The sequence below is a fragment of the Acanthaster planci genome, linkage group LG14 (assembly GCF_054643075.1).
Source record: "Acanthaster planci isolate LZ-2023a linkage group LG14, COTS_SCS, whole genome shotgun sequence".
NCBI lineage: Eukaryota > Metazoa > Echinodermata > Asteroidea > Valvatida > Acanthasteridae > Acanthaster > Acanthaster planci.
In genome coordinates, this window is record NC_141790.1 from 1,882,026 (window position 1) to 1,909,778 (window position 27,753).

The 27,753-nt window shown below is 42.2% G+C and overlaps 2 protein-coding genes across 4 annotated transcripts in view; both read left to right on the plus strand.

Annotated features, from left to right (window-relative positions):
- The window catches only part of LOC110986022 (uncharacterized), a 98,235-nt gene extending 83,971 nt beyond the window's left edge, over window positions 1–14,264 (plus strand). Inside the window, exons 117-133 of the mRNA XM_087146044.1 lie at window positions 376–559; window positions 1,012–1,182; window positions 2,314–2,536; window positions 2,987–3,066; window positions 3,198–3,323; window positions 3,989–4,139; window positions 4,495–4,637; window positions 5,394–5,482; window positions 5,827–6,031; window positions 6,396–6,563; window positions 7,163–7,305; window positions 8,025–8,264; window positions 8,588–8,759; window positions 9,230–9,452; window positions 9,754–9,849; window positions 10,664–11,210; window positions 12,855–14,264. Of these exons, the coding sequence (XP_087002170.1) occupies window positions 376–559; window positions 1,012–1,182; window positions 2,314–2,536; window positions 2,987–3,066; window positions 3,198–3,323; window positions 3,989–4,139; window positions 4,495–4,637; window positions 5,394–5,482; window positions 5,827–6,031; window positions 6,396–6,563; window positions 7,163–7,305; window positions 8,025–8,264; window positions 8,588–8,759; window positions 9,230–9,452; window positions 9,754–9,849; window positions 10,664–11,210; window positions 12,855–12,926 (3,033 nt within the window). The 3' untranslated portion in view covers window positions 12,927–14,264. The remainder of the gene's footprint in view (window positions 1–375; window positions 560–1,011; window positions 1,183–2,313; window positions 2,537–2,986; window positions 3,067–3,197; window positions 3,324–3,988; window positions 4,140–4,494; window positions 4,638–5,393; window positions 5,483–5,826; window positions 6,032–6,395; window positions 6,564–7,162; window positions 7,306–8,024; window positions 8,265–8,587; window positions 8,760–9,229; window positions 9,453–9,753; window positions 9,850–10,663; window positions 11,211–12,854) is intronic.
- Window positions 14,265–15,193: 929 nt separating this feature from the next.
- LOC110986023 (uncharacterized) overlaps window positions 15,194–27,753 on the plus strand; it is a 47,220-nt gene continuing 34,660 nt past the window's right edge. The window contains exons 1-12 of one of the 3 annotated variants that reach the window (XM_087146054.1): window positions 15,194–15,563; window positions 16,034–16,117; window positions 16,859–16,923; window positions 18,686–18,787; window positions 19,600–19,737; window positions 20,635–20,739; window positions 21,120–21,371; window positions 21,502–21,658; window positions 23,281–23,494; window positions 25,662–25,842; window positions 26,314–26,604; window positions 26,707–27,073. In XM_087146054.1, coding sequence (XP_087002180.1) covers window positions 15,508–15,563; window positions 16,034–16,117; window positions 16,859–16,923; window positions 18,686–18,787; window positions 19,600–19,737; window positions 20,635–20,739; window positions 21,120–21,371; window positions 21,502–21,658; window positions 23,281–23,494; window positions 25,662–25,842; window positions 26,314–26,604; window positions 26,707–27,073 — 2,012 coding nt within the window. In that variant the 5' untranslated portion in view covers window positions 15,194–15,507. The other 2 variants (XM_087146055.1, XM_087146056.1) reach the window with 2 other exon arrangements.

Below are 27,753 nucleotides of genomic sequence, written 5' to 3' on the forward strand. Positions count from 1 at the left end.
CCAGCCAAAAACAGCAGGCAATATAGTTTTTAGTTTTACTCGAAGCATCTTTAATCAATATTCAACCAAAATACCTACAGAACAATATAAATGCGACATAAAACCCCGGTCCCTAATGGACGATTAACAAATTTAAAAATACACTCATTTAGCTACAGCAGCATAATTCATTAACATTTTCTGGAATGGATTGTGTCCAAATTAAGCTAACCAGGCTCATGATCAGTCCACTAAAACTGAGAAAAAAGCAAATAGCAAATGGAGCTATAGTATATCGCTTGTAATCTTGCAATTTGTACAATTTGCTACAATGCTGTAGGATTTTCTTAAAGGCAGGAATGCCACACCAGCTAAGTTTCATATAATATCTTTCAGGAGCAATACTGGGCCATAGGAACCTCCAGAGGGACAACAGATCTGCAAGACTTTGTCAACATTGGGTTGAACCAGACAGCTACTAATAGAAATCTGCTGGGATCACTGCACCACAACACCACGTACTATGTGACCCTGAAGGCTGTCAATGGAGCCGGCTTGGAAACGCTTGTAGAATGTGATGGTATGTTAGGGGAAAGAAAGGGGATGGATGTTTAACATCACTAAAGAAGGTGTGACTCTGAAAGCTGTCAACGTAGCGGGCTTGGAAATGATAGTTTAACGTGAAAATGCATTTGCAACAGTTCAAATGGAGAACATCATAATAATATGATGGGATTAGTACAGTGTAGCAACTTGTACAGGGAAAATTTACACCTCAAAGCGTGGAGCTGTCACCCATTTTCTAGGTGCAGTGTATCACATACCGGCACACAGTAACAGAAGTGTTGTAGTGGAGCCCGTCACAAGTGCCTGCAAGTCCATCAAAGGCTATGACAAGCACTCTTCTGTTATCCTTTGCGCAGCTGTAATTTACAAAGTGACTCGTTGTAAGTGAAAGGACTTGTAACTCGACTTATGGTGAACTCAACTACAACACTGGGGTTTCGGAAGTATTGTCTTTGCACTTCTCAGGTGTTACTGTCCTACTGGAAGAGCCCACTGCAGATGATGTTAACACAACCTCAATGTTCAGCCAGCAGTTTCAGGAGGAGGTTTACCCATCTGGAATAGAGAAAAATGACGACCCAACCAAGACTGGGGCGTCCTGGTCCAAACCAGAGGATGAATCCATCGTTCGTTATGGTAGGGTAGCTGCCTTAGTCATTTAACTTAATAAGAATCCAGATTATTTGACTCATATAAGCCGCTATGCGCATCATCTGTACCTATATTTTAAAGCTATTTTAATTTATAACAACATGTAATTGTGTGTCACTTTTGGTATATACCAATCACCTTATCACGTACTCTACTGTACTTCTTCTCTTTATCATCATTTGGTCTTGTCAGTGACAAAACCAAGGTCTTTTCAGAGGGGTAGCAAGAGGAGGGCGAGAGTTCCAGGGCCAGCTGCCCCCTTTGCCTATGTATCTAGGCTCCCTTGGGTGTTAGGTGCCCCCCAGCTACGCCACAGTACCTCGTTCATCCACGTAATTGTTAATACACCCAAGCAGTGGTGTCCCTATCTGGTGACCATCTGTGCATCCTACGTGTCTCGGCTTCCTGCAAATCAGTCCTGCACTTCCTCTACCAAGACCTTTTCTTATCGTCTGCCCACCCCTGTCAATGTATTTTGTCAGGCAAATCATAATCTCACAGTCACAGGCTACATGCGTCTTTAGTGTTGCTTTGGAGTCAGAGTCCATGCTCTTAGTGCACTTTTGCTGCATATTTTACCTTATCACTTTAAATGTGTCTCTTTTAAGTGACCTAGAAGTTTCTCCCGTACAAATGTAAGAGTGAGAAGCCATTCCATTTAATGATTTTGATGACAACTCTTACAATTAATTTCTTTCTCTTTCAAAAAAATTATGGGTATTGCTTGCAATGACCCCGCTAAGGTATCATGCACTGGGCCCTATTTATTTAATTTCAAAAAAAATTCAGACTTTCCAATGGAATATTTTTAGACTTTCTTGGATGGGGAGGCATTTTGTAAGATTATTTGTAACTAACAGGTGTCCAAGTACTTATGTGGTTTCGAATTCTCAGTAAGAGAATATCAACTTTCGTGTCCGCCTTCCCCGTTATTTTCCATGTGCTTTGGTAAGTAAGACCCCTGGTGGAGGTAACGAACCCCACTACACTCTGACCACTCACATGTCCATCACATTGGCCTCACAATTCCAGCGTCTGCTCGTGTGTCCATCTTTTCTGTTCTACGAGACGTTAGTGTCGCCATGTCTCACCTTCTTCTCCAATGTCTACTTTTAGAGTATTGTGTGAGCAGTTCAGCGGAGCTCCTAGATGACGTTGTTCCCTGCATGGTGGTTGGCAGGAACGACTCAGGCTCAGTGGCCATCGAGAATGGAATGATCGTCGTCCGAGCCGGTGACAGGGAGGAGCGGTTCAACATCACCGACTTCAAGGCACCCACGGATGCTACTCAGGCAAAGATAACTATAAAAGCTGGGAAGTTCAACATGGAGCCTGGAAAGTAAGTGTTTAATGCCAAATGCACTCTGCACAGATACACGAAACAAAGATAAGTTAGACGCAAAGAATTGAAGTTGGCCCCAGCCAAACTCATCTAATAAAACCTGCTGTTATCACAGCATTTTTATGAACTCTTTTTTATTCTAGACTTTACTTACAGGTTATTGTACACATTATTTGTGAGTGCTTTAGCGTGCTTGAATCCTATGTGACTGCTAACTAGATGCGAAAACCCATCGTGCAACATTGTAGGTTTCCGAATTTTGGCGAAATATTTTCTGTAAGAAGATGATAAGAAACGGATAACATGTGGCAATAAAGGACTGTGACGTGATACGAGTTATACGACCACTAAAAGGTGACTAAGGACATTAAGCAAGGATTTGACTCTAAACACCCACTACGATAAAAGCTGACGATTAGGCTCTTAATTAATCTGTTTGATTCCCAGGTGTCTACATACCTGGATGAGGATGTGTAACCAAGCTATGCTGTGTGTGACCGTTTCCGCGGCAACAACCACAATATTGGGTCAGTATGAAAATCATGATGATAGACATAACCATTTTAATGGGAACCATTTTTCTCTGTCATGTTGAGTTTCGAAGAGTTCCTCTAACGGTTTTAAGAAATCAGCCAAAATCGCCTGTCATATTCAATAGGAGACAGCGATATGATGATGACGTCAACCAATGGTACCGACCTTGTCCTGACGTCATCAACAAGTCAGAGGAGAAGGAAGAGGTCGACGGATAATCACTTTGATGTTGCCTTGGCTACGTCAGGAGGTAGGCACAAGAATTATATTATGTCAGAGAAGAGTAACTGGGATGACAACAATGTTGCAGCCAGGTGTAGATTAGGAGGAAGCGAAATTGATTTGTTTCAAAAACGGTTGTCAATTTTTACATTCGGAAAATATTAATATTAACCCTGGAGTATCCTTTCTAGAATGATGGTATTTCTCTATAAAAAAGGGTGTTCAGTCTCCAAGGGACAATATCCGCCCCCACTCTGCATTGGATGTGCCTTGTCCTGGACGATAATATTGTTCAGTGTTTACGTATCACCAAATCATAAAAGTGGAAAGAAAATACAAACTAAGGAATGTGGAAACAGAGGGGTGATTTACAAAAGTCACTTTAAAGATTGACTTTTTTACATATTGATATATTCGTTTTGTAATTCCTCCTACCTTGGTGCAATTTTTAAGGACATATCTCTAATCAGGTTTCTAGAACCTGAATGTCATTTTTCAATGAGTCAAATTAAAAGGGTGACTTGTAACTTTGGATCAAAAGGTTTTAAATGCCCATAGAGGGGGAGGATAACATTTTATCTCTTCGTATTTTCCCTTATTCCCTTTTTCTAGTGGTCAAGTGGCAGTCCCTTAGCACCTCCTGGTCAGCCACTGATTGATATCTCAAATCCAGCGTCTCACTTTGTCTTTCAGGTCTGCACCAGGGCGGTTCACTCATCCTTGGCCTGCTGGATGCGAACCGAACCATCCAGGAGTTTACATCGGATGCTTCCCCTGATTATAAACCTTACATCACCAATCCCCTGTCCACCATTGAGTACACGTCAAGACTGCTCAAGCAAAGGTAAGCCTGATTGCAAACTACCTTTAACTGTGTGTATGAATAACGATAATTAATGCACATTTGCGAAGTGCACACATCAACAAATTTGTTGCTCAAGGCACTACATTATATTGATATGCACAGTGCTGCCTTCGTAGAATTTAGGCTACCTTTCAAAGAAAGAGAAAACAATTTTGTTCGTTATAAAGGCAGGTTAGCAAATAAGGAACTTCAACTTTTTCAACCAGTTGACTTGTAAAGTTTTGGTAGTGATTTTATGGAGACAGTCGACAGAAGAAGAAATTAATCAGTCAGAAACAATGATCATTTCAGTCAACACATAAGATTTCAGAGATTCGAAATTAATTTCCCTTAGGATACGTTTTGTGTACGAACCAACATTCTACGTTGCCAGTCTTGGGCAGACTGAGCTCCAAGGACCAATGATGATTACTATCACTCTTGGCACACCGGGAAACTGGACAGAGGCAAAGCCAAGACTTATCTACTGGGACACAGGTGAAGATGATTGAACTATATACAATATATATCTTGTTTTGTGTTTACGGTTAATGAAGGGCGGATACAATGCTTGTCTGTTCCCCATTCTTAAATATGTGTAAAAAAGAACAATATGAGCGGTAGTTGCAATACGACTAAACGCCATGTCACAATCTGAAGATCTTCAAAATGATAACAAACATTTTCTATATATACTAATATTCTGCACGAGTCTCTGTGTAGTCTGGGGGAGTAACTTTCATCCCTTTTAAAGCTGCCTAAGCTCTTGCCCATCTGTATAAAGCCCTATTGTGTGGGTGCTAATATTGTCCTTCACGATGTGTACCATAGTATATGGACTCATGTCTGGATTGAGACCATAATGGCACTTATCTCGTTCATCCCTTACGAGATCAGTGTCATTGTACACCTGCTGAGGGTATCCGCAGTGAATCAAATTAACACTTCAGGTACGAGAACGGCCTCTCCCCCATATCCAATCGGCGTTCAAGTCTCGGAGGATGCTCTAACTCCGTTTTAAACTTGTGCGACTTTGGCTGTTTAATTTTGGGAGCAGACATGGAACCTGATAGAACTCTGCACTGTTCACTGAAAAGAGTATCAAAAATTATCCTAAGCCCCATAGGTAGTAAATCAGGGAAACGTTTGTGCTGTCCTCTAGCCTCCCAAAAGAAGCGGGTCCGTATACATCTCCCATTCCCAACCCCATGCGTAGCCCTGAAGTGTATGTGTCTCTTTCATATCTCTCCGAAGATCACTTTGAATGGCGTGATGCAGCGAAGACCTGTAGTGATGTGGATCGCATTACTTACCTTGAAGACGGGAACCAGGTTATCGTGGAGGTTAGTCATCATGCTATTGACGTTTGTCATTTAAGTGTATATCCTATTATTCTCAAGAGAAAAGCTTGCCAAAAAGTGATGGCAAAAAGGCAAATAGTGCTATTTCCGTGTTGCAGTCTTTTGATGGTGAAAGGATTGCTTCCCAACACAGGATTTGTCGTCCTGTTTCACAGCAAGGAAAGAGCACATTCTGTTCAAAGTTTTGAGCACCCTCGTGGTTCTTTCAAGAACCAGAGCTCACAAAATACAATTACTACATGATGCGACCTGCAACTTAGTTTTGTTGACATTTGTTTCAGTGTTTGTGCCCATCACAAGGAAATTTCTTTGACGTTGCTTCTTAGGTTTGCTCTACCCGGGCTCCAGTCTCTGCGCCCTCAGCTGCTGGTCGCAAGCGGCGGGCCGTGCAAGAGGAACCTATGCTGACAAGTCCCACTTATTTCAGCCATGAGACCCATTTTGCCTTGGCTGTGGTTCTTAATGCCATCCCTAACGACCCTCCCATAATCACAAACCTTATCGAGAACATGTTCATGGAAGAGGACGAAGGTAAATAACGTACTGTGCATGCCAGACAGCGTCTTAAAAGCCCGGGACTCGTTTTTGTCGAGTTCCACTAAACAAGAATCCGTCGTAGATTTATTCTCTGAGATTTTTGTTCATTTGCATAAAGTTCATATCTGTTGGCTATTTTTCTTTGTTGCTCTTTCTGTCATGGTTTCTGTTTGGAATTGGTGAGTTTTATGTAACATTACAACGTACCAACCAAAAATGATTTGGTCACTTGTATACGCGCGAGCCATGTTTAGTGTCTGCTGTGTTTGAAAGCTCGTGTGGCCTAAATTGAAAAAGCTGAACATTTGCCAAAATACGTTTTCCCATGTTAATATCCCTCGTTTACCATCGTATCCAGGTACTTTACAGTACACATTTCAGGCCAGTGATGCAGAAGATGACGTACTAGTCTTTGAGCTTGGTAGCAGTGGGGACTTACAAGGCACCGCGACGATCACTGAGGATGGAAAATTCAGCTTTACGCCTTGCGCTGATTGTTTTGGTACTGTCATTGTACAAATCACTGGTGAGAAGCTCCATATTCCTCTCGAAAAAGTCTGCCAAAGGTTTTAAAATTTCGACACTGGTCACACAATTTGATGGGCTGTTATATATCTCGCAAGACGTCGTTCCATCAAGAACAAAATATAAGGTATCAGAAATGCATCCAGGACAAAATGTTCGAAAAGGACGAGATTTCAATACCTACGGGTTATTGTCATGTAAACATTTTCAACAGTCTACTAAATAAAAAGTTCTTAAGAGTTGCAGAAACAAAACAGGCTTCTTTGGATGGGATTTCAGCCCAGGTATTCGCGAGGGTGTTACTCGATTACCAGCTGGGCTTGAATCCAGTTCAATAGCGGGTACTGGGAAGCAATGGATAATTAATTCGCTTTGCGTGAAGGAGATGGCTAATAATACCAGCGGTTGAAGTTCTCTTCCTGTAAAATGACTGTGCCAGATAAAATGACGTCATGGGATCTGAACCAATCTAAACTTACGTGTTCGTCAAATAATGATCTTTTTACAGTGTATAATTGCCAGATACTGTACCTCTTTCAGTAGTAAAATTGAGGCATTTCTATCTGTGGAGATTTTTTCCAATTTTTGTTTCTTCCATAGTGAGAGAGATACAGACCTTCAGTGAAATCAAACCCCTGTCTACCAGTGTCAACATCACCATTGAAATCCGTCCCGTCAATGATAACCCTGTATTGTACAGCGCTCGGAACAGACACATTGTTGGCAACGGACGCATTGCCTTGGTAAATAAAAGGACATTATCGATTGTTTTGCCACAAGAAATATTCCTCAATTTGTTTTGTGGGGGTTTTTTTCGCTTGTAATCGTGCCTCTAGTAATAACCAGAAATCCCTGTAGGCCGACCTGGAAACGGCATTTAATACCGCCCTTGCTGGTTGCAGCTAATGCCTTTAGTATTTTGTTTGACTATACCATCGAGCAGTACAAATTTATGTAACTGTTTAAGCCTCTGGGCCCATATGAGCTATACTTGAAGTATGATACTTCTGTGATATCACCAGATGAACCATGGTGCAATATGCATTATAGGCTGTAACCGAGTCTTTTTATAAAGCTTTATGTAGGCGCAAGCCTTTCCCAGATCACATTGGCCCATACGGCTGGTAAGATTCACAGCCATATATCTCTGAAAGCTCAAGCAGACAGAAGATTAGGCTAGGAGAAAATAAAGGCGATTTTGCATCCCTCTACACACATTCCTCTTCCGTATTTTTCTCCTTTTTATCAGGTTTTTGTCAATTTTTCGACATATTTTTACTTGTTTTGCGTTTCCAACGAAATCTTTTGCTATATTTAGATGCACATTGAAAAGGTACATCTTTTACATCCGTCTGAAATCTTGGCAGATCTTTTAAAAGTTGCCTCCACCCATTCAGTTTGTACTACTACTCTCTCTCCAATATATATGCTCTGAGTGTTAAAGTTGTCCCATTTTGGACAGTTAATCGTTGAGCAGAACACAGGATCAAATGTCGCCTACAAGGATCTGGTTGCTGAGCTGGGAGCATATGATGTTGACACCAACGACAACCTGACCATCCTAACCCAGCATGTGACCTACGGCAACCTGACATTAACATGGCAGTCGAGGTCCGTGCCGTCCAGGCAGAACTGCAGTGTGCCCTCTGGAGACACCGAACAGTCAGTCATCCCGTGTGGACTACAGTTGCCGCATGATGAGGTAAAGTATTATTGCTGAATAAGTTCCTTGAATAGACAGTGTTTTTTTATATCAACAACTGCATTGGATCAGCTGTATCGAGCTAATCTCTTCCAACTCCTGACCTTATGAGCAGGTATCATCCATATACATTAAAGCTCATGAGTTTCAAACTGTTTTGTCTTTACACTTGCATTTTGGCCCTTAACTTGTAACTAAATCACCCAGTGACAAATCGAGTCCTGTTTTCTCCCAACCAACAAAAGTCTTCAAACCAAACGATTGTTTTTTAGGACCAATTACCTCCTAACTTTCCAGCTCAATCGCTTTCTTTATGCTTGCAGAGAAACATGACCTGGATTGTGTCCAGATTCACCTACGCTCCCTACCCTAACTACCACGGCAGGGATAGCTTCCTGGTCTTGGTTGAGGACCAGTTAGGGGCCGTGTCTCAGCTTCTGGAGGTACAGATTGCTGTACTGGTCAACCCTTGCATCAACGGTGGAATCTGTAGAGGTGAAATGCTTAAACTCTTCCTACATTTTTTTCATTTCCCTTTTTCCCTTTGCTTTGCTAAGCTTGTTCAGTTCTCTTTTTAGTAAGGGTAGGGATTCTGCCAATCTCAATAAATTTATGCATGTATAGGAAGTGGGAAAGTAACAAATTATTCCAGTCTCCAACAATAGTTAATCTATGAAACATCGAAGAGATACAGCAATTTTTGAGCAAGTTGAAGCCATAGTGTGCAACATGATATCCAAATACTGAAAAGCGGAGAATCTGCGCTAAAGATATTTTGTGTCAATGGTTGAAATAGTTTTTCTTGTGGGTTATCAAGGATAATTTGAACTTCAAAATTTGGCTATAGCGTTGACAAGGATTAGATGCGTTGGTCCCTACAACAAAGAACACGTGTCTGGAACACTGGGATGCGGACATCGCAGACGACTCCTTACTTGATTTTTTTTTTAATTTCCTGTACACAGGACCTGTGGCTGACCCTGATTGTAACTCCCCAGTACGTAGCAGTGGGTTCAATTCCTACTCCTGCCTCTGTCAGTCTGGCTGGGTCGGTGACATCTGTGAGATTGATTACGACGAATGTCAGTCCACACCCTGCGAATATCCATATGTCTGCTTCGATCGCCTCGACGGATTTCAGTGTGCCTGCCCGTTGTCTGATCCACTGTGTGATGACCTAGATTGGAGGTTAGTGTCATCGGAAGGAATCCCACGAAAACCACTTAAGCCAATTCATTCATTTATGCCATTCATTCATTGGTCCGATTTCCGGCAGGGTGGAGGGAAAGAGGAGTGTAAAATAAAGTAAGAGTTGGAAAGGGGGAACATATATCGTAGAAAAGACCGAAACATGTTCAAAAATTGCAAAAAATTGCACGATGAACTAAGTTATGATCGTCATTGCAGTCGCCTTACAGCTACGAATCAAATCTGTGTTTTGAGTCATGTGATTTAACAACAAAGGTTCATAATGTGTGTCCCTTTTCAGAATCAAAGTTATAATTGGCTTTGCCAGCTGCCTGTTTGGACTGCTCACTGTTGCTGTTATGGTATTCTGCTTCTGCAAGAAGAAGTACGGCAAAAAGTAAGTTTCAAACTTGGTTCGTAACTTTGAAGTCAACAACAGTTGAGTGCCGCTTGAATTTTTCTCAGAATCTGTGTTTTTGGGTGTTTTTGCTTTTTGTTGTTGGCCAAAAGTGTAACAAACAAAGGGATTGAAAGAACACAGAGTAAAGCGCTCTACCTTGCTTAAACTTCTGACCAAAATAAAACAATAACCGAAAATATTTGGAAATGTTTATGAGCACAAACCTGCTGCCGATGCCAGTGGAGTGTTCAGTGCAGACTTGAAATTATCAGGATTGGAAGCATGAAGCAAATACTCGGTAATGCCTCTTCCCACATAAACATATGAATTCATGCTGGTGGTATAAACAAACCTTTGAATTTCGGAATATCGATGACTACAGACGCGCCCATCACCCAAAATAGTTACATCACGGGCAAGTGGTGGTCAGGTGGGCCTTTGCTAAGCCATAACGTACTCGTCCGTTTCCCAAACTCGAGCTAACCTGGGGTCTTTTGAATAATCTGCAGTTAATTTTCTGTAGGGTGAGGCAAGGGTATCGCTGACGTTTGAGTACACGCATAATGTTTGAGTTATGAGAACAAAGTGAAATCAGTCAACTCACACAACCCTTTTAAAACATTTTTTCAATTATAAATTGTCACTTGTAAGTTTCCTGAACACAGCTACTAAGATGTACTCTGAGTTAACTTAGATTCCAGATTTAAATTTGATTTAATGTCTAATTTTGAAAGTGAGCCGTTGAGAAAGAAATACAGATTAGGTGAAAATTGCTTGTACTTTTCTGCTGCACATATTACTATAACAACAGATCAAAAATCCATCCAGCCAATGAATCTGACGATGATCAGCTGGAACCCAGTGCTAACAGCACTCCACAAGCCTTTGAGAATCTCACATTTGAAGACAGCAGTGGAGATCACACAGATGCTTCTGAGGAGGGGGATAGCCAGGCTAGCGCCAGCCATCCAGACAGCCCTCCAGCAAAAAGACTATCTGTGGTCTCAACCCTTTCTAACAGCTCGAGCGGCTCCTTGGGCATCAAGAAGAGGCCCTGGTCTCGCCTGAGCCGTTCCAATGCTGTCGCTGATGCACCGGGAGAGGCTTCTTCTATGGATGATGGTTCTGCTCCTTGTACATCTTCCTTGAGTTCTCAGAGTCTGCAGCCTATGCTTGCAGGTCATGCTTTGAGCCATGCCAGTCCTCCCGTAAGCCCTACCCATACTAAGATGTGGGCAGAACCAACCATGCGCAAGCAGGACACCAACGCTGGAAAGCCGAGGGAGATGAAGATGTCGACGTCACAAAAGAGTCCTAAACATTCTGGCATGAATGAAGCACCTCTCTGTGAGATGGAGGTAGGCGCCATGTTTGGAGTTGGTAGTAGGCCCCCTAAAGCACTTACGTACCATTTTAGTCCACGTTATCAGCCGTACAAATTCCGAAAATAAAACCACGGGATTCCTCTTAAGCACCTGGCACCTCATTTTAAAATCCTAACGACATGTGGAATGAATAAAATGGAAACCTAGTATTTGATGTGGAAAGCATTATTCGCCATTTCATTTTACTTTCGGGTTTTGAGCGTCTACAATTCATAGTGGCTATGGATGATGTACCCTGTAACGTTTTGCTCGGTGGTGTGCAAGCACAGACCGTGATCGTGACCATGTATTAGCGCGTGTATCGATTGCTTTCCCACATGCTGCAATTAATGCATTGGGCAACATTGTCCATAATTCTATTGGAGGTTTGATATTTTGCGCTCTGTTTGTGGGGAAAAGAAGAACAATAAAATGTACACCCCTTTTCTACTATCAAGATACAGTTAATTTATGTCTTGGGATAAGCCCGTGGAACATAGGCCACTTTCCTGAGTGCATGAGAAACGCACGCTTGATGTCAATCCACATGAAGGCAGGTCCATCAGTGCTTGGTGCCTGTTTATGAATGCAGTTGGCATGTCTTTTTTTTATGCACGTTTTGTCTGGATAGTAATTGCGGAATATTACAACAAATAGTGTAAGCCTATTTTAAAAAGAAAGCTATTATCCTTATTCGGCAGCAATTGCCGAATTGCAGAATAATGATAACACGGTACTGTAGCGATGTGTTTGCAGTTCATGACTCGCGCATATTAATACTTTTGAACCCTAGGAATTTATATCAGATAATAAAGGGACTGGAAAACCAAACATCTTAACGGGTGATATTCCAACCCAGATCACAGACACTGAAGGTGAGGGCAGCACCACTGCCCCAACCTGATCCCGGTGCATTACCTTATGTTAAGGGTAATTTCAGAAACTAGGGGTCCATTTCTTTTCGTGTTCTTGTCACGTCTGACATTTGATTTTTGTAAGTTCAGAACACATTCTCTGCAAATTACCTGTTAATCAAACAGTAATAGTTTGAAAACATTCCGGGGATATTTCCGTGTCAAATAGCAACGGTCAGATATAACAGGGACACAAAAATGCCACACTTTTGGACCCCTTATTTCTGGAATTACCCATATCCGGGATGAGAACTCCGTCTTAAAGGGAGCAGACCGACATATTGCGATGGATTTTCACAATGTCTAGGCCTATCCTGTGGAAAAGTAGAGGTGTTTGGATGAAAGTTTCTAACTTCATTTGAAAAAAGGACGATCGTTTGAGAAAAACAAATACACACAACTCCCAACCCCAGCTCAAAGCCTAGATACACACAGTAACACAGTGTCTTGAGTGAGTTGTCAATATGGTTCGTGACATGAGCCACAGTTAAATTACAGTCTGTTTGAGGTGGCAGCTGAAGAGAGGGCTCAGGCTGGATAGTCCAGTCCGCACAGTTCCAGCACGATATTTTATAGAGTTAAGCAAATTGCGTACATGCTTTCACTTTTATTTCTTTGACCAAAAGCTGGTCCAAGCAAGTGTCACGGTGAAAAACTCTACATCGTTTTTCGTTATTGATGAATTTCGTTTGTTTTTGAATTTCGTTTCTTCTGTACCATCCAGCTCCCAGGATCAACGGTTAGCCTTACTGACAACGAGCAAATCCTCCAGGATGTCGACGAAACAATTATGTAATGACCCACCGTGACTGTCTGCTAGCTATCGCTCTTTGCTTGGCATGGCTTCGAGGCTTAAAAACCAACTCAGATTAAACAATACTTAATTTTCATGCACACGAAGGCAACATTTCCTTGGATAAGCTTCCTACATCTGTGTCTGATTATCAATAACAAAATTCAAGGGTGTTATCTTAAATCCGGCATTTGTTTACACAAAACTGCCCGAAAGACTTCCTAATAATGACACTGTAAACCTTACTCGCTCTTTGCTAGATGTTGTATAGTGCAGTATAAACAGCATACTGATTAATAAAAACATGAAGTGGGCTATTTTCCAAAGGAATGCACCGATTTTACTAAAGGAGTTTGGATTTTTCTTGAGCTCTGTACTTGGTGCATCTTTGTTAACTTGTGTCACGGACATTAAAGGTAGACCTATTGAAAAAAAATGGAGCAGGAGCCTGCAACTGATGCACATAAAGACAACAATCAATCTTTAAAATTTTGACGATATTTTCCGGCTGAAACTGGATAACTACGTGACCGATATGAAAATAATTGCAACCATGAAGAAAATCCTCCGTACCGGCAATGAAAGTTTTGGCCCAATTTACCATGTGAAGATTTTTACTGCCTTCATCTGCCACCCCGCATATGCAAGAAATTTATACCAGTTGCCAAGGAGTGAATTCAAGGTGCGCAAGATCACTAGAGACATGCTGTACTTCGCGTTTGTGCTAAAAAAGTCTTATTTACCCAGATTTTATTACCCTGTTGCTGTGAGTGTAAACACAGATGATTCTGTAATTTTAAGTGTTTAGCATGAATACTCTGAAATATAAAACTTTGTGAACTGCAGTAAGCAGGAGTTCTCTTACTTTAGTACGGCTTTTGTCAAATGTTTAATACTCAGAATTAGAAATACAAGCGCCCATTAAAATATGTTGATCCTTTACGCCAAAAATGAACTATTTTACTGTTAGAAATGCTTCCAATCATTCACCAGCTCTGACCAGATTTATTCTTTGACGAACATCATGCATCACATGTCATTTCTGTTAAGCCTTACAAGTTATGTGGAAGTGGTTGTAGGCCTGTGTATTCTGTGCTTAGAGCTCCGAAGGAATGTTGTGTCGACCGTTCATTACAGAATACGCAGTAATGGGATGTACACAGATGGGAGTCTTTTCAAACAACTGAAAAATGAAATTCTATCTGAAACCTAGGTCGAACTTTCACAAAGTTGCAAGTGCATTGCTTACGTTCATGTATCAAAAATTTGTGTGAGATTTATTGACGTGAAGTTTTGACATGTATACTCAGATTGAGGAATAAACACTTTTTGCAAGCATAATGATGGCTTTGGGTTTTTTTAGCAGTTCAAGTTTCTGATCCCGTTCTCGACGACTCGAAAATTTAGTTCTCGTATTGTTGGACGTGGAATCGGTAGGATTTTCAAGTTTGTGGATGTGGTTACTGGTTATGTTTCCCCCTAAGCGGAAACTTCTAACCTTGACCTCAGGCAAATCCGGGTTTATATGGGTTGGTCAACAGCGTAATTGTATACGGTGAACGAGTAAGCGTACATTTTTTACAGGTTTGCACAACTTGTCGGCCGTAATTAAGTGGTCCTTTAATTTTGGGGTGGGGTTGGGGTGCCAGTCGGGTGGAGTTGAACGAGACAGGCTAAAGTCCAGTGTCGTATCTATGTGCATAATTCAAACGGCAAGTATATGTCAAATTGCTTTTATCGTGAAATGTTGCAGTGTTGCTGTGCGGCTCTTTCCGACCAAATCAGCAGAGATGAAAACTGTTGGCAAAAAATCCCCGAGGGTATTAAATGTAAAAAAGGATGCAATCCTAGGCCTATGTAAAGTGAGTGTGTTTTATCAAATGCGAGGATAAAGTTGAGCTATACTGCTTCGGAAACGTTTGCATTGTACCGGTACAGCATGGATGGAGCAGGTTGATGGTTTACTTTTGCTGCTTTAAAATTGGGCCAATTTTTCCCCGGTACCATACTTTGCCTAGGGCACAGCAGGAAGTCCAGTTTCATAGAACCAAAGGGTCGTGTAACAGGGAAAAATCCGTAAACTGAAGGAAGTAGGATGAGCAATATACACGTGCAACACTGAGCCCTTTGCACTTGGCATGAAACCAGAAAGCGAAGGTTAAAAAAAAAGAAAAGAAAAAGGAGACCTAGCTCGGAGTGGTGGAAGTATAAAACCCGGCTTGTTTGCCGGAACTTATAAACTTGATATAGTTTTTCCTTTTACACCCTTTACCAAACACCTGCTGAGAGCGTTTGTGCAGTCGTGACTGAGCTGGGGAAACAGAAATCTGGTTACTTCTTTGCAGTTGTAAGACGAATGTTGTCTTTTTTTGTGGAATTATAACATTAATTGGGTTTAATTGGCCAGTTGATAACCATTGAGTGATGATGCTCCACCCGGACAACGGATTCTTTTAGCCAGCGAGCAGAGATTCTGCAAGCCGACTTACGCTACCCGTCTTACCAGGAAGTAACTTCGGTGCAAATATCTCAAAAAGCTTTGGGTCCATAACCGGAGGATTATTAGTCTGCAAACACGGCCACCATGTTGAAGCTCGGCTGTATAATACTCGTCGTGGTTATGAATTTGCCTCGTTCAAAGTAAGTACTTCGTTCGTTGATCACAAAAGGTACATTTTTCCTTGCATCGGGGGAAAATCAGAAACAGTCAGGAACTCATTAGGCCTACTCAAAAACTTTCTGGGACACTCGGAAACTCAGTGTGCAAAGGACTGCGCACTGGGCGTGAAAAGGGATGGATACATTCGCATGAGGGAAATATACCTGATGTTTTGCCTGGATGAAAAGTCGGCCTCTAAAATGTATTAACTGTACGCCTAATACGATGCCCTTGTGTTTCAAAGAGGGCTGCATATGAATCATATCTATTTTCACTCCTGTTTGTTCTGCATTTAAGAAGCCTCTATACGGTCCTGTTAAAGGCAAACATCTAATTGCGGTTCAATATGTTTAATTAAAGTTTTATTGTTATGTTCAGAAATTTCGCAGAGTCTTTCATCGGTATGTTGTAGTAGGCTCCAACTTGATGCATTGTTTCTATTTTCCGAAAGAGCTACTGTTTGTGGTTACTCGTGCCCCCAGCGCTACACAACGAAGTGTGGATTTCTAAACTTGAAACGCTGTACAAGATACAGGTAAGTCCTCGTTCTGGCCGTTTCACGCCCGGCGTACCGAACCATGTACAAACTTGAGACACGACCGTATTTTAATTAACAGGCCACATCTCAGCCCGGTAGTTTCTAGGGTTATTTACTGGCCACGCCTCAGCCACGTAGCTATAGGCTTATACTGGCCACGCCTCAGTCCCGTACCTACTAGGGTTATTTACTAATTGCCACTCCCCAGTCCGTACCTTCTAGGGTAATTTACTGGCCACGCCTCAGTCCTGTAGCAGCTTAGCCCCTCAAATGTGTGGTACGGACTCTCACTCCCGATCCATCCGTAATGGATCGGGAGCCGAGTGAGAGTCCGTGCCACACTAATGGGGCTAGTAGCAGCTAGGGTTATTTATTGGCCACGCCTCGGCCTCGTAGCTGCCAGGCATTTTATTTGCCACGTCTCAGTCTTGTAGGGATATCCTCGTGCGGCAAATCACAAAAGGCAGCTACCGGGTGCTTGTAGTGGTACTTGTAGGCCCAATTAGAATTAAATTAAACAAGGACTGTTAAAAACGGCCCCCATTTGCTTTTGGTCATTTTACTGTTCCCATTGGGAAAAGACCTCCGTGTGTGGGATTGCTGATGCCAAACCAGTCCCCCCCCCCCCCGAAGAGCAACTGATCACTAAGACGTATAATTTCATCAACGAGTTGAACACCCCCCCCCACACACACACACCTTGAATTCTCGTGAAAAGTGCCCGTATATTTTGTGCAGGGATCGAACCTGCAACAGGTGTTGCACTGGCTGGACTGGAGACGTCTCAACAAATTGCAACACCGGTGAGTGTGGCCAGATAAGGAAGGAAACAAACCGTGCTGTACTACCTCCATTCGTTATGATTTTTCACTCTGACGGAAATGTAAAAGGGGGTACAAAGAGCAACCCAATTAATTGTGATCGAGGCAGGGTAAAAGTTACTTTTCCTCGCCGAATTTGGTAAGTTTTGTTGAGGTTTCTGGATTCGTACCGTACAGCATGTACATGTGCATGTACACATATGGTATCTACAGTATCTGCAGGGATGTCGGTCACTTCGCCCCGTTTCCATTCAGGTCTTCCCACTCCCATTTCGCCCCATTTCAAATTCTCCCCGCTGATTATCATTTATTCCATTCTTTCACTAGTTTTAGCATGAACAGAGATGCAACAAATATAGAAACTTCTATTGTTAAGTGTTGGATTGCCCAGCTAAGGCAAATGTCAGTTCTGTAGGTCTAGACCCCCTACATGTACAGTATGTATGACGTCACGTTCGACAGTTGGCCGGGCATTTCCTTCTTTCTCTAGGATAGGCTCGAGTACTGTGCATTCATTGTCATGAAATCTAAATAACAAAACATGTCCTCTGGGAGGGCGCTCCACGCAGGCCCTCTATAAATGTTTCCTATTTCTGACCTAAGGATTAATTGTATCTCTCTGTAGTCTGTAAGACACCAGCATTGCCAGTCACCAAGCAGAGATACTCATGAGTGCTCTATACCAGTGTGTGGCTCTATGGATATTCCAGTATAGACCGATTTAACCTCATGATGAAACTCGAAAGCACTATACATTGGTGGACCTGGCATCAAAGAGTACTTTGGATCCTATTTTAAGTGCCACAGGTAAAAATCAAATATAGCCTCCTGAGACTCATGAGTGCTATATTGGAAACAACCACTACGTGGATGCGGTGGAGTGAATAGGGTGGCGATGAGCAAAATGTTTAAATGGATTAACCCTTAGATTGGCTGTGACAGAATGATTGCGCAATGCTCAGCATCCTGACGCACAGTTCGCAACTCTCAGTGGCTGAAAGTTCAATAGTTACATAGAATTTGCATCATTTGCCCTTTCACACTTTGAATAATTATCCCTATAGAGTACCAAAGTGTGACATCACTGTGAACCAGAAGTGCAGTACAAACAAATGGAGTACGCACACGTGTTGGTTCACGCGCTGGTTCTCGCCGTAATGCCTTTTACACATAGAATTGTGCACAGAGTTGTGGACAAGACTTCTGGGCAGAAACCCACGACACTTAACCTACATGTAGGTGTTTTCTAAGTAAATTAATTCTACAAAAATGTCTTTGCTTCATTTCACTTTTTAGGATTTCTGATGGCTAATAATACATTTTAAGGGAAATAGTGTTTTCCATATATGGAATTCTTTCTCAACACCTTGCCTTCCAAGTTTGCCTTAATTAACGTGCACCACTGTATTTACATGTACATCCTGATCAATATTGGACATGCATGTGTACATGTGTATAACCCCCCCCCAACAAAACAAAAAGCAAGTTTAAATGTAATGCAAGAGAGGTGATTTTTGAAACATCTTTTTCACTCCCATTAATTCCTTCCAACGGTGGACAAAAGCTCCAAAGTACATATACATGTACATGTATATCACCACCCTATATGAAATGCCACGTTGTTTGGCCAAATTTGCACCTGTCCCCCAAGAAAGGCACTTCCCTTAAATTGTCACTGAAGTCTTTGGTACATTGTATGCATATGTGTGCTTCTTTCTGACTTCTAAATGTGATTCTGTTGTAGCCATTTGTTTTGGTGTCACCACTTGCTCCAATGGCGGGTCTTGCACAAGACCTGACTACTGTGCCAACTGTAATCGAGGCTACTACTCTCCAAGATGCAGTCGTAAGCATGAGGATTTGAGTTAATCTCAGTCACTGCCATAGCTTTTTGTAGCTAGAACCTGTTTAATTTTAGAAACAAGTTTACTCCTGCAAATGGCATGAAAGGGCTCTTAGAAAACTGTTGCCAATGTTAATTTTAAAGGATCGAATGGCGAACACATGATTTGTCTATTCTTAACCCTAACTCCCAAAGGTGTATGTAAAATCGCATTGAAATTGGAGGATTTGGGACTGACTATTCGGATGTTCAATCAATAATTCTAAATAATATCCAATATTTGAATATGTATTTTATAAGATAAAAATTATGGATATAAAAAGGGAAAGATTACAAGGTGGAAAAATTATATTTCACGATGTTAAGAGTAACTTAATAAGAGTTCAGTGCATATGCCCAACAGTCGAGACAAAAGAGGACTTTTCCTTCAAGGCTTCCTTTTTTTCTCTGTATAGAAAGGTGTTTTGTTTCTGCTTCTGTTGGAAATTAACCGAATATACATGTATGAATATTCAATTGAATAGCAGGTTGTATGTTCAGATACGTGTACTCAATTATTCAAATTGACCCCCCCCAAAATGCTTATTTTTTATTTAAAGAGAACAAGATAAAGTCGAATTTTTGGGGTCTATTTTATTTCATTTCTGTCTAAAAACTTGTTAAAGCCTCATAAAGTATATACATGTACCCTTCTGCCTCGTTAAGGCCATAAAAGTATACCCAAAAATATTTCCACCCAAACAACACCCCACCCCCGAGAATTTAGCTTTAGATCCATCTGTGGATTCTTTGTGGTGTATTCATTTATTTTACAGAATGCACACCCATTGCACACTGTGTTGAGGTTTTCTGCAGCAGTTCCTCAAACCAGAAATGTGACCGATGTGACGGTGAATTCGGCTCTGCTGTAGGATCAGCCTACAAGAAGAATGATGATATGAGCCGCTGCATTAGTAAGTGTATAGCTTGAGACACTGCAGCAGAATGATTTTCGAAGTGGTAGGGCCAGTTGTTAGACCGTCAGGCATCAGCCATTTAGGACTTGATCCATGGAGCCCCACCCAATTATAGGACCTGCAAAAAGTAAGGGGGGCAGGCTTCACTGCCCTTGCCCGTCCCTTTCTGTTGCCATTGGCTTGGGGATGTTCAAAACCGACTGGTATTTATTGCAAAAGGGAAGTCCTACTTACCTTTCAGACTGTCTGGGCCATAGGCTTCCAAAGAGTTGCAACTTCATGACTAGGGAGGTTTATGCATATGTCAGAAGCACTTTTAAAACTGCCCACAATATATAGTATGTATGATTTAAACAAATTTTTAAACCCTCCAGAATGTTGACTTGGATCCTTCATATGTCATCATTCAAAACATAAAAGCATCATTCAAGAAGAATGTTAATTTGTTTTCAGTCCAAAAGTTCTGCATGTGGCTGTGTTTTGGTAATAACTGTAGTGATAAATCACTTTTTGAATGCAGCACAGTTTTCACTTAGGGCCAAGAAATGGCTGGTAAATGAGTCTAGGCTAGGACATCCAGGTGTAAATCAGAAATGTCTGCAAAGTAGGAGATTCACTGCAAGTAGAAGTTTCCCATCGCCATTAAAGAAGTGATTATTTGGTGGAGAGTTTCTCAAAGAGTTTGTGCATACCAATAACCATATATTCCAACAACATTCAGTTGTGCACTGGCACATAATCATTATGGCTTGTCCAAAGGTTGGGTGAACTTGAGTGTGCACGTAGTGTGTTCCCATTCAAAGGGACATGCTAAAACATGCCACCTTTTGCTCCTGAATGGAGCGGATGAAGTTTGCTTCCGTCAGTCTATCCTTTTCTTCATTTTGTGTTCAGAGCAGTGTTCCTGGAGGAGTGACAGCAATGCCTGCTACCCGGGATCCTGCACAGACTACCGATGCTCATGCAACAGCGGATTCTCGGGAAGAGACTGCAGAACAAGTGAGTTGGAAATTGTTAGAGGAAGAGCAAACCTTAACTTGAGAGACAGACACTCTCCAAGATGAAACTACAAGCCTTATTGCAAACTACACATCTCTCTCATAAAATTTGGAGACTTCTCTCCAGGACCCATGCAGTGTTTAAAGAATTGGATCTTCTCATTTGTGTCTGGCCAAAATAATTCGGAAATGTGAAGTGTTAGTTGTGGGACACAATCTTAAACAGCCTTTTGATCAGCCAATGCATGATTTGGAAGAAAACATTCCAAGAAAAGTAATCCACATGAAGACATGTACACCCGTCAGAAGTTATTATTAAACTTGGTACTTGTTGAACCAAAAATAGAATGCTTTAAATCACTCTCTATTACTTCCTGGTAGTGAGTCATTCGCCAACCCTCTCAGAGCACCGTGCCACCCTGATCATGGGGACGACTACTCTAGAATCGCCCACAGTCCAGGGGAGCACAGCCACCGTCTACTCGAATGTCCAGAACTTCAGAAACCTCAGGGTCAACTGGGTAAGCTCCTACCAACCAACCGGACTGCCGAGCCCCAGCGCCGGTGGACATCCCTACATTGAAAGTGTTGGACTTGGCATTGTGGGTGCAAGAGTCACAGCTGCTGTGAATCGTGAGTTACTCCCGGAGAAAAATAATTCCAGTCATGTCTGAGGAAGCGTGCGTTAATCAAATCACATTTCAGTGCTGATATGTACCTAATACTGACTGAATACAATTATCTCCCTCCATTACTATGCTAGGGGGTTCAAGCAGCATTTATTCAGTAGGCTCCCAGGATTGTACAACATCGACAACTGGAAGGTCCTTTAACCAAGACAGACCCAATACAGCCCTGGTGACCTGTGAGGTGACCTTCACTCTGAACTATAACTCTTGGAACCCATCAACAGGAGACGTGTAAGTCCAAGAAGCCCACTTGATGTTTATGAATCACTGCGGACCATGTGCATGCCTGAGACAGGCTGTTACTCAGTGTCCACCCCACTAGTTTTCATCTTAATGCACACAAACCCAGTTCATGGCAGCAGTAGTATTTAAGCTTACATTTTACCCTTATTTCTCTCTTTGTTAGCATTGAGATTATAGACTAATCAAATATGGTGCCATAACTGCTGTGGACCCCTGCTCACATGCACATTCTTTAGCTTGATGCGCGTGTGTGCGTTAAGCAAGTCAGGACAACCTGTCCTCTCCGAGGAGGAACAAAAGAGGGCGTTTTTTGAAATGATATTCACAGTCCTTTGGTATGCATTCACGGCATAGGTGCGCAAGTTTATGCTCTTTTGACGCAGAGCACGGTGAGTATGCACAAAGAAATTAGTCTGGAATGTATGGTCTTTGCGTGCCTGCTGAGCGCGTGCAAGAATCTGGTTGGAACCATCTGTCTTTCTTTTGCTGGTGAGGGTGCACTTCAGCTCAGGGCGGATTGGTCGAACAGGCATGTGACATTTGCGCAGGTACCACCTGTCCATGAGTGTTGTACCACCGCAGGAATGGTCTCTAATTCTACTTGTCCAATTACACTTCATTTACTGAGTTCTTGGAGTTGTCTGTACACTACCTTGCAGGGCTCGAAAAAACAAAGTCACTAATACTTTTCTCAGTATTCTGTATCAAAAGAGATATGAAAATGACCTGCCCTGACAACAGACCTCGACGTTCCTGTTTTATCTGTTTGTGGGTTTGCTGACTTCATAAAAATGGCAGGAACTAAAGAAACATGAGGGAAGCTATCGTGCATGTGTTCAATGCAATGATCAGGGATGGATCTAGGAAATTTACGGGGGGGTCAGGCTGGAGATTTTTTTTAATGTCTCATTTTTTACAGACAAGCAGAAACGATGATGAAACATTATGCATTGCTTGCATTTTTTTACAGTGGCATTGGTCACCTTACTTTTTAAGTAGTTATTTTTTTTTCCCGCCCTTTTGTTTTGTCTCAGGTGGCCGGTGTTTACTACCTCTCCCGACCCCTCCCCCTTTATCCATACCCGGGAAGGTATTATAGCAAAACATTTCCACTCAACTGTAAATCTCATTTAAAAGAGAAAGGTCTGCATATGACACACCAAGAACACCTCAGCAATATGCTCAGAAGTTTGACCTGACAGAATGAAGTGCAGTCTGTACACATCTGGCTAAACTGTGGCTAAACTGCACGTGGGGAGCAGGCGTCTCCGGCAGAAAGCAGGAGTCAATTGCCCTGGCCTCTTCCCACAGTTTCTCTATTTGAACTTTTGAAATGTCACACAACTCACGTACAAGCAACATGGCTTTCAGTGCCTCCTTCAAAGATTGGGAGTGCCCGCGTGTGTTGCCTTGTGAGAAATTTCACACTTTTTACACTGATACTGTATTTGGTCAGGCCTCATCAAATTTGATAGCTATAAGCGTAGGGCAGCAAATTGTCTTTCCAACAATTGTACTCTGAACAATGAGACTTCTATACTCATTGATGTATCTCTTAAGAGGAATAAGTGTATTTCACAATCTTTTACATTCTACCTGTTGAATTGCAGACTGCGGATTGATGTGTCTGCAACAAACGGCGGGTACCTGAAGCTTTTCAACAGGGACTTGTCCAATCGCATCAGCACACGCTACTACAGCGGCCGAACAAGCTCCGCCTACTCAACTTTCACCTTTGACTTTGTGGAGCCCTACCACTGCGTCGGTGCTGCTGGAGGATGCAGAACAAGCATGCTGAATGCAGGAAATGATGTAACCACACAGGTTAGATTGTTTAACTGACAATTCAGAGATGTCGCTTTTCCGGTTTTATCAGGATTTTTGGGTTTTTTTAAACGGTCCCCGGAAATTCCATGTTTCCGTTTTTTCCCTTCTGGGTCAAAAGAAAATACAAATGGGAATGCATTTATTTATTTTCATTTCTGTGCGTCTCAGTTTCAGTGCCAGTCACGCACTGCTTGCACATGTGCAGCCATTAGTGGCCTTAAAGCAAGGCTTCCGAGCTTGCATACGATGCAGCGTGATGCACTGCCGGCATGCCTTCTGAAATGACCAGAGTTTCAGCAGCGCCAAGTAGTCTACTATATTGTACACCATATGTGGGTGGTTAGCGTACTGAGCCATTTATTACACATCCTTGAATTCAAACTATCAAGTCAGTCAGCGATTCCCAGTAGCAGTGATTGTGTGAATAGGAATATTGTATACAACAAACCGGGAACCAAGCATATCATCGTGCACTTGTGTTTTGCTGGAAGAGCTGTTGATTGATGTCTGCACCGTAATCTTGCATGGTTTGGAGGGAACAAAATCTCATATGTCATGCTACAGAATTTGTCAAAATATGGAAACATTGAAAATTTTAGAAAGAATGGACAACTTAAAAGCCTTTGAATCAAAGGTGGAATGTAAGTGGAACCAGACATGACTGTACAAGAAAAGAACCCTGGTTTGTTATGCGCTCCGTTGCCTATGCTCAACGGTGCACTTCAATGTTATTTGCTACGATTAATAAAGTTCCGGTTTTTAAGAGCAGACCCTGTGGCATCTCTGCTGTTGAACTGTGCTTGCATGTATTTTTCTTAATGTTTGCAAGTAGAGGACGAGACGAACTGTTTCGAGAACTCCGGAACTTCGGTTGTATAAAAAAAATTAGTTGGAAAGGGCAGAAATCGAACTGCCGTTGTTAAATCCACAGTTCAAAATTTAACATACACAGTATATGCAGGGCCCGATATGCATGGTTGGACACTTGCCAGATTCCCTGAAACAGTGTGGCTCAATTTATACGGTACGTGTTACTTGTACAGCAAAAATGGCTCTTACCACTACGGTTCTTACCCCTATGAGTTGTGTTACCAGCATTACCGGCGGATGGCCATTGTTTTCATTAGCGGCACAAAGTGTGAATAAACAAAAAAATCAGCCCAATACCTTGCGCAGTAGATGCAGATATTTACTCTAGTTTTTGACGGGGAAACTTCGGCTTGTAGTTGTCGGGATTGATTTTTTTAGCAGTTTTAATGAATTAAAGGTCTTTTTGTTATAACTTCTGGTCCGATGACCTCATCGGCCCAATTTTTTGCACAAACATTGCATGCATTAGAGTCACTGTATCTATCAATTTTCAAGCCATTCCGGCAAATTTTGCCACAGACATCTATTCAAAATAGATTTTAATCATGTTTTAAACCTGTCGCTAGAGGGCATTGGTACATGGTTTGAGGAAAACAATTGTGTCGGAGACTAATACCGTTGAAAGTACTGTAGGTTCATATCCATTACCAATTTCAAATTCAATGGTGGTGGCCTAGTGATGTGCTCCAGGGCTTAAGGTGTGGAATTTACTGAGCACTCGTGACCATTTTCTGTTGAAATGGTCCTAACAGGTGCACCATGCACCAATGAAGTTGACGTTTTCCTAGCATCCCTTCTCCTCTTTGGCAGTGCCAGGTGCTTGCTTTGTCAGAGCAGATACTGCCTTGGGCATTTAGCATTAACAATTCTTGCTCTCCTTGAATATTAGAGAGAATTAAGACCAAAAAAGAATTTCTCATGCCTGCCACTTCCAGTTTCCCCTTTATCAGCAGTTTCTTTTAATTTTCTTTTTTTTTTTGTAAAAGTTGCAATATATTTTTGACTTTTTATTCTGTTCTTGTAAAGATCTGTTGCAGTAAATACAAGTTTAACACCTCTTGAATGGTGCCAACTCCTACACATTTATCTGGTCAAATGTCATGAAAATCCATCCTCCATTTGGAACAATCTGCCACCTAAAAGAAAAGACCACCACCTCTTCGGTTTGAACAAGGCAGACGAGAAACTGTGTTTTTGACTTGTTTTACTTTGCCTAACAACACCAGCTGTTTCCTTTTGTATGCGCAATGATCGGCTTTGTTTGAGCTCTCCAATTTTGCAATACATTTTGCAGGGAGCGATAACAGTCACATGGCAAGGCTGGGCCGACGATCTGGCTGGTATTAAGGAGTATGACCTGGTAGTGCGACAGCTATCCGGTAGCCATGGTAGCGAGATGACAGAAATCTATGACAGTCCACCCGTATATTCTGGAGTGACCAGCTCAGGCCAGAGGGTCACTTTACCCCATGTTGGTAGGTTGCAGAGGCCATTGGATGTATTCTGTGGTAGGTTGCAGAGGCCATAATATTTATTCTGTGGTAGGTTGCAGAGGCCATAATATGTATTCTGTGGTAGGTTGCAGAGGCCATAATATTTATTCTGTGGTTGGTTGCAAAGGCCATGGTTTGCATTGTATGTAGTCTGTTGTATGTGTAGGTTACTTTAAACCAGCCCTCACTTTATTAAAATTGGTTTGAAGGGGTTTCATGAAGAGTGAGGTCATGTTCTTAGAATTGGTTCAAGTACCAGTTTGGCTAGTTTCTCTGCAAGCCACCTAGAGAGTTTCCCTCAATAATTAATTAATTGACAGTATTTTCTGTTGAGTAAATAGACTCAATTGAGTTTCTTCATTAGATGTATATTTTGGTCAATTACAGAACATCATCATTTCTGTGGTTGAAGGAAGGCATTAATTGCTTCTCTCTTTCCCACCTGTTTCCCAGGTGTGTACTCAGTCATCCTCACTGTCGTTGACAACGCCGGCAACTTCAGACTCTGCAGGCGTTTCATTTTCTTTGATAACGATCCCAGTGATGTCACCATTCAGACCGATTCCCCTCTGCGTGTGACCTCAGCATCTTCAAAGACTGACTACCTGTGGCTGACCAGTCTGAACTCTGGCGGGCAAACCTCGGTAGATTTAGTCTGGACAAACCGATTCATTAACATGCATCATGTAAACCAAGGACTTCTGAAACCAATTGGATCCTACACTGCCGGTTTCATTGACAGTGGTAATTACCTTAATTTGTTTGGTGTATTTAAATGTGTAAATAATTGTTAGCTGTAACACTGAGTAAAAATTTTGTGAATACAAATCACTTTTATTTTCCTAGATTATGATCAGAACTTTGGGCGGCGTGGCCGTGCAGCTATCCCTCATGCACTTGGTGTGACGCAGTTTCGCGTCTTTTACGACATCGACCACAGCGGCGGTAGGACCACTGTTGCAGTGAGCGATGGCAACTCCGACAACTGGAGAAACGAAGCCACAAGCACGCAGGCGACGTACTACCTGAGGTTAGTGGACGGCGATTCTATACGATTCTGGGTGGAGGCCAGGGACCTTGCAGGTCACTCTGTGAGGGACAGCGTGTTGGTCCACACCGACTCATCCCCGCCAATTATTGAAGACTTCTGGCTAGTACGGGACGGAGAGGTGAACCTGGCCATTCATAACTCAGACGATCTGCATGAAATGAGGTAAGTATTGTTCTTGTTACGCATCATGGTAGAATGACCTCAGTTGTAATAAATAAAGTGATACAGCACACAGTACATATCTCTGCTTATACCTTGGGCAAAATACTTGTGCGGGACACCATGCGCAAAAATGCTCATTGTGCAAGCTCAGGAACTAGTAGTTCTCAATCTGGTGTAAGCATTGTTGTATTCAAGTCTATAACAAGCCTCTGTTCGGCCATCACAAGTCACTCAATCTTAAGCCAATTCATAAGCTATTCAAATGAGCTGTGACAAAAGCATCTTTTTGTCATTTTTCACCCTGTTACTTATGATTGGCCTTGTGATGGGACTTGTGACTGGCCTTGTGAAGGGACTTGTGACTGGCCTTGGGAAGGGACTTGTGACTGGCCTTGGGAAGGGACTTGTTACTGGTCTTGGGAAGGGACTTGTGACTGGCCTTGGGAAGGGACTCGTGACTGGCCTTGTGAGGGGACTTGTGACTGGCCTTGGGAAGGGACTTGTGAATAGCCTTTGGAAGGGACTTGTGACTGGCCTTGGGAAGGGACTTGTGACTGGCCTTGGGAAGGAACTCGTGACTGGCCGTGTGAGGGGACTTGTGACTGGCCTTGTGAAGGGACTTGTGACTGGCCTTATGAAGGGACTTGTGACTGGCCTTGGGAAGGGACTTGTGAATGGCC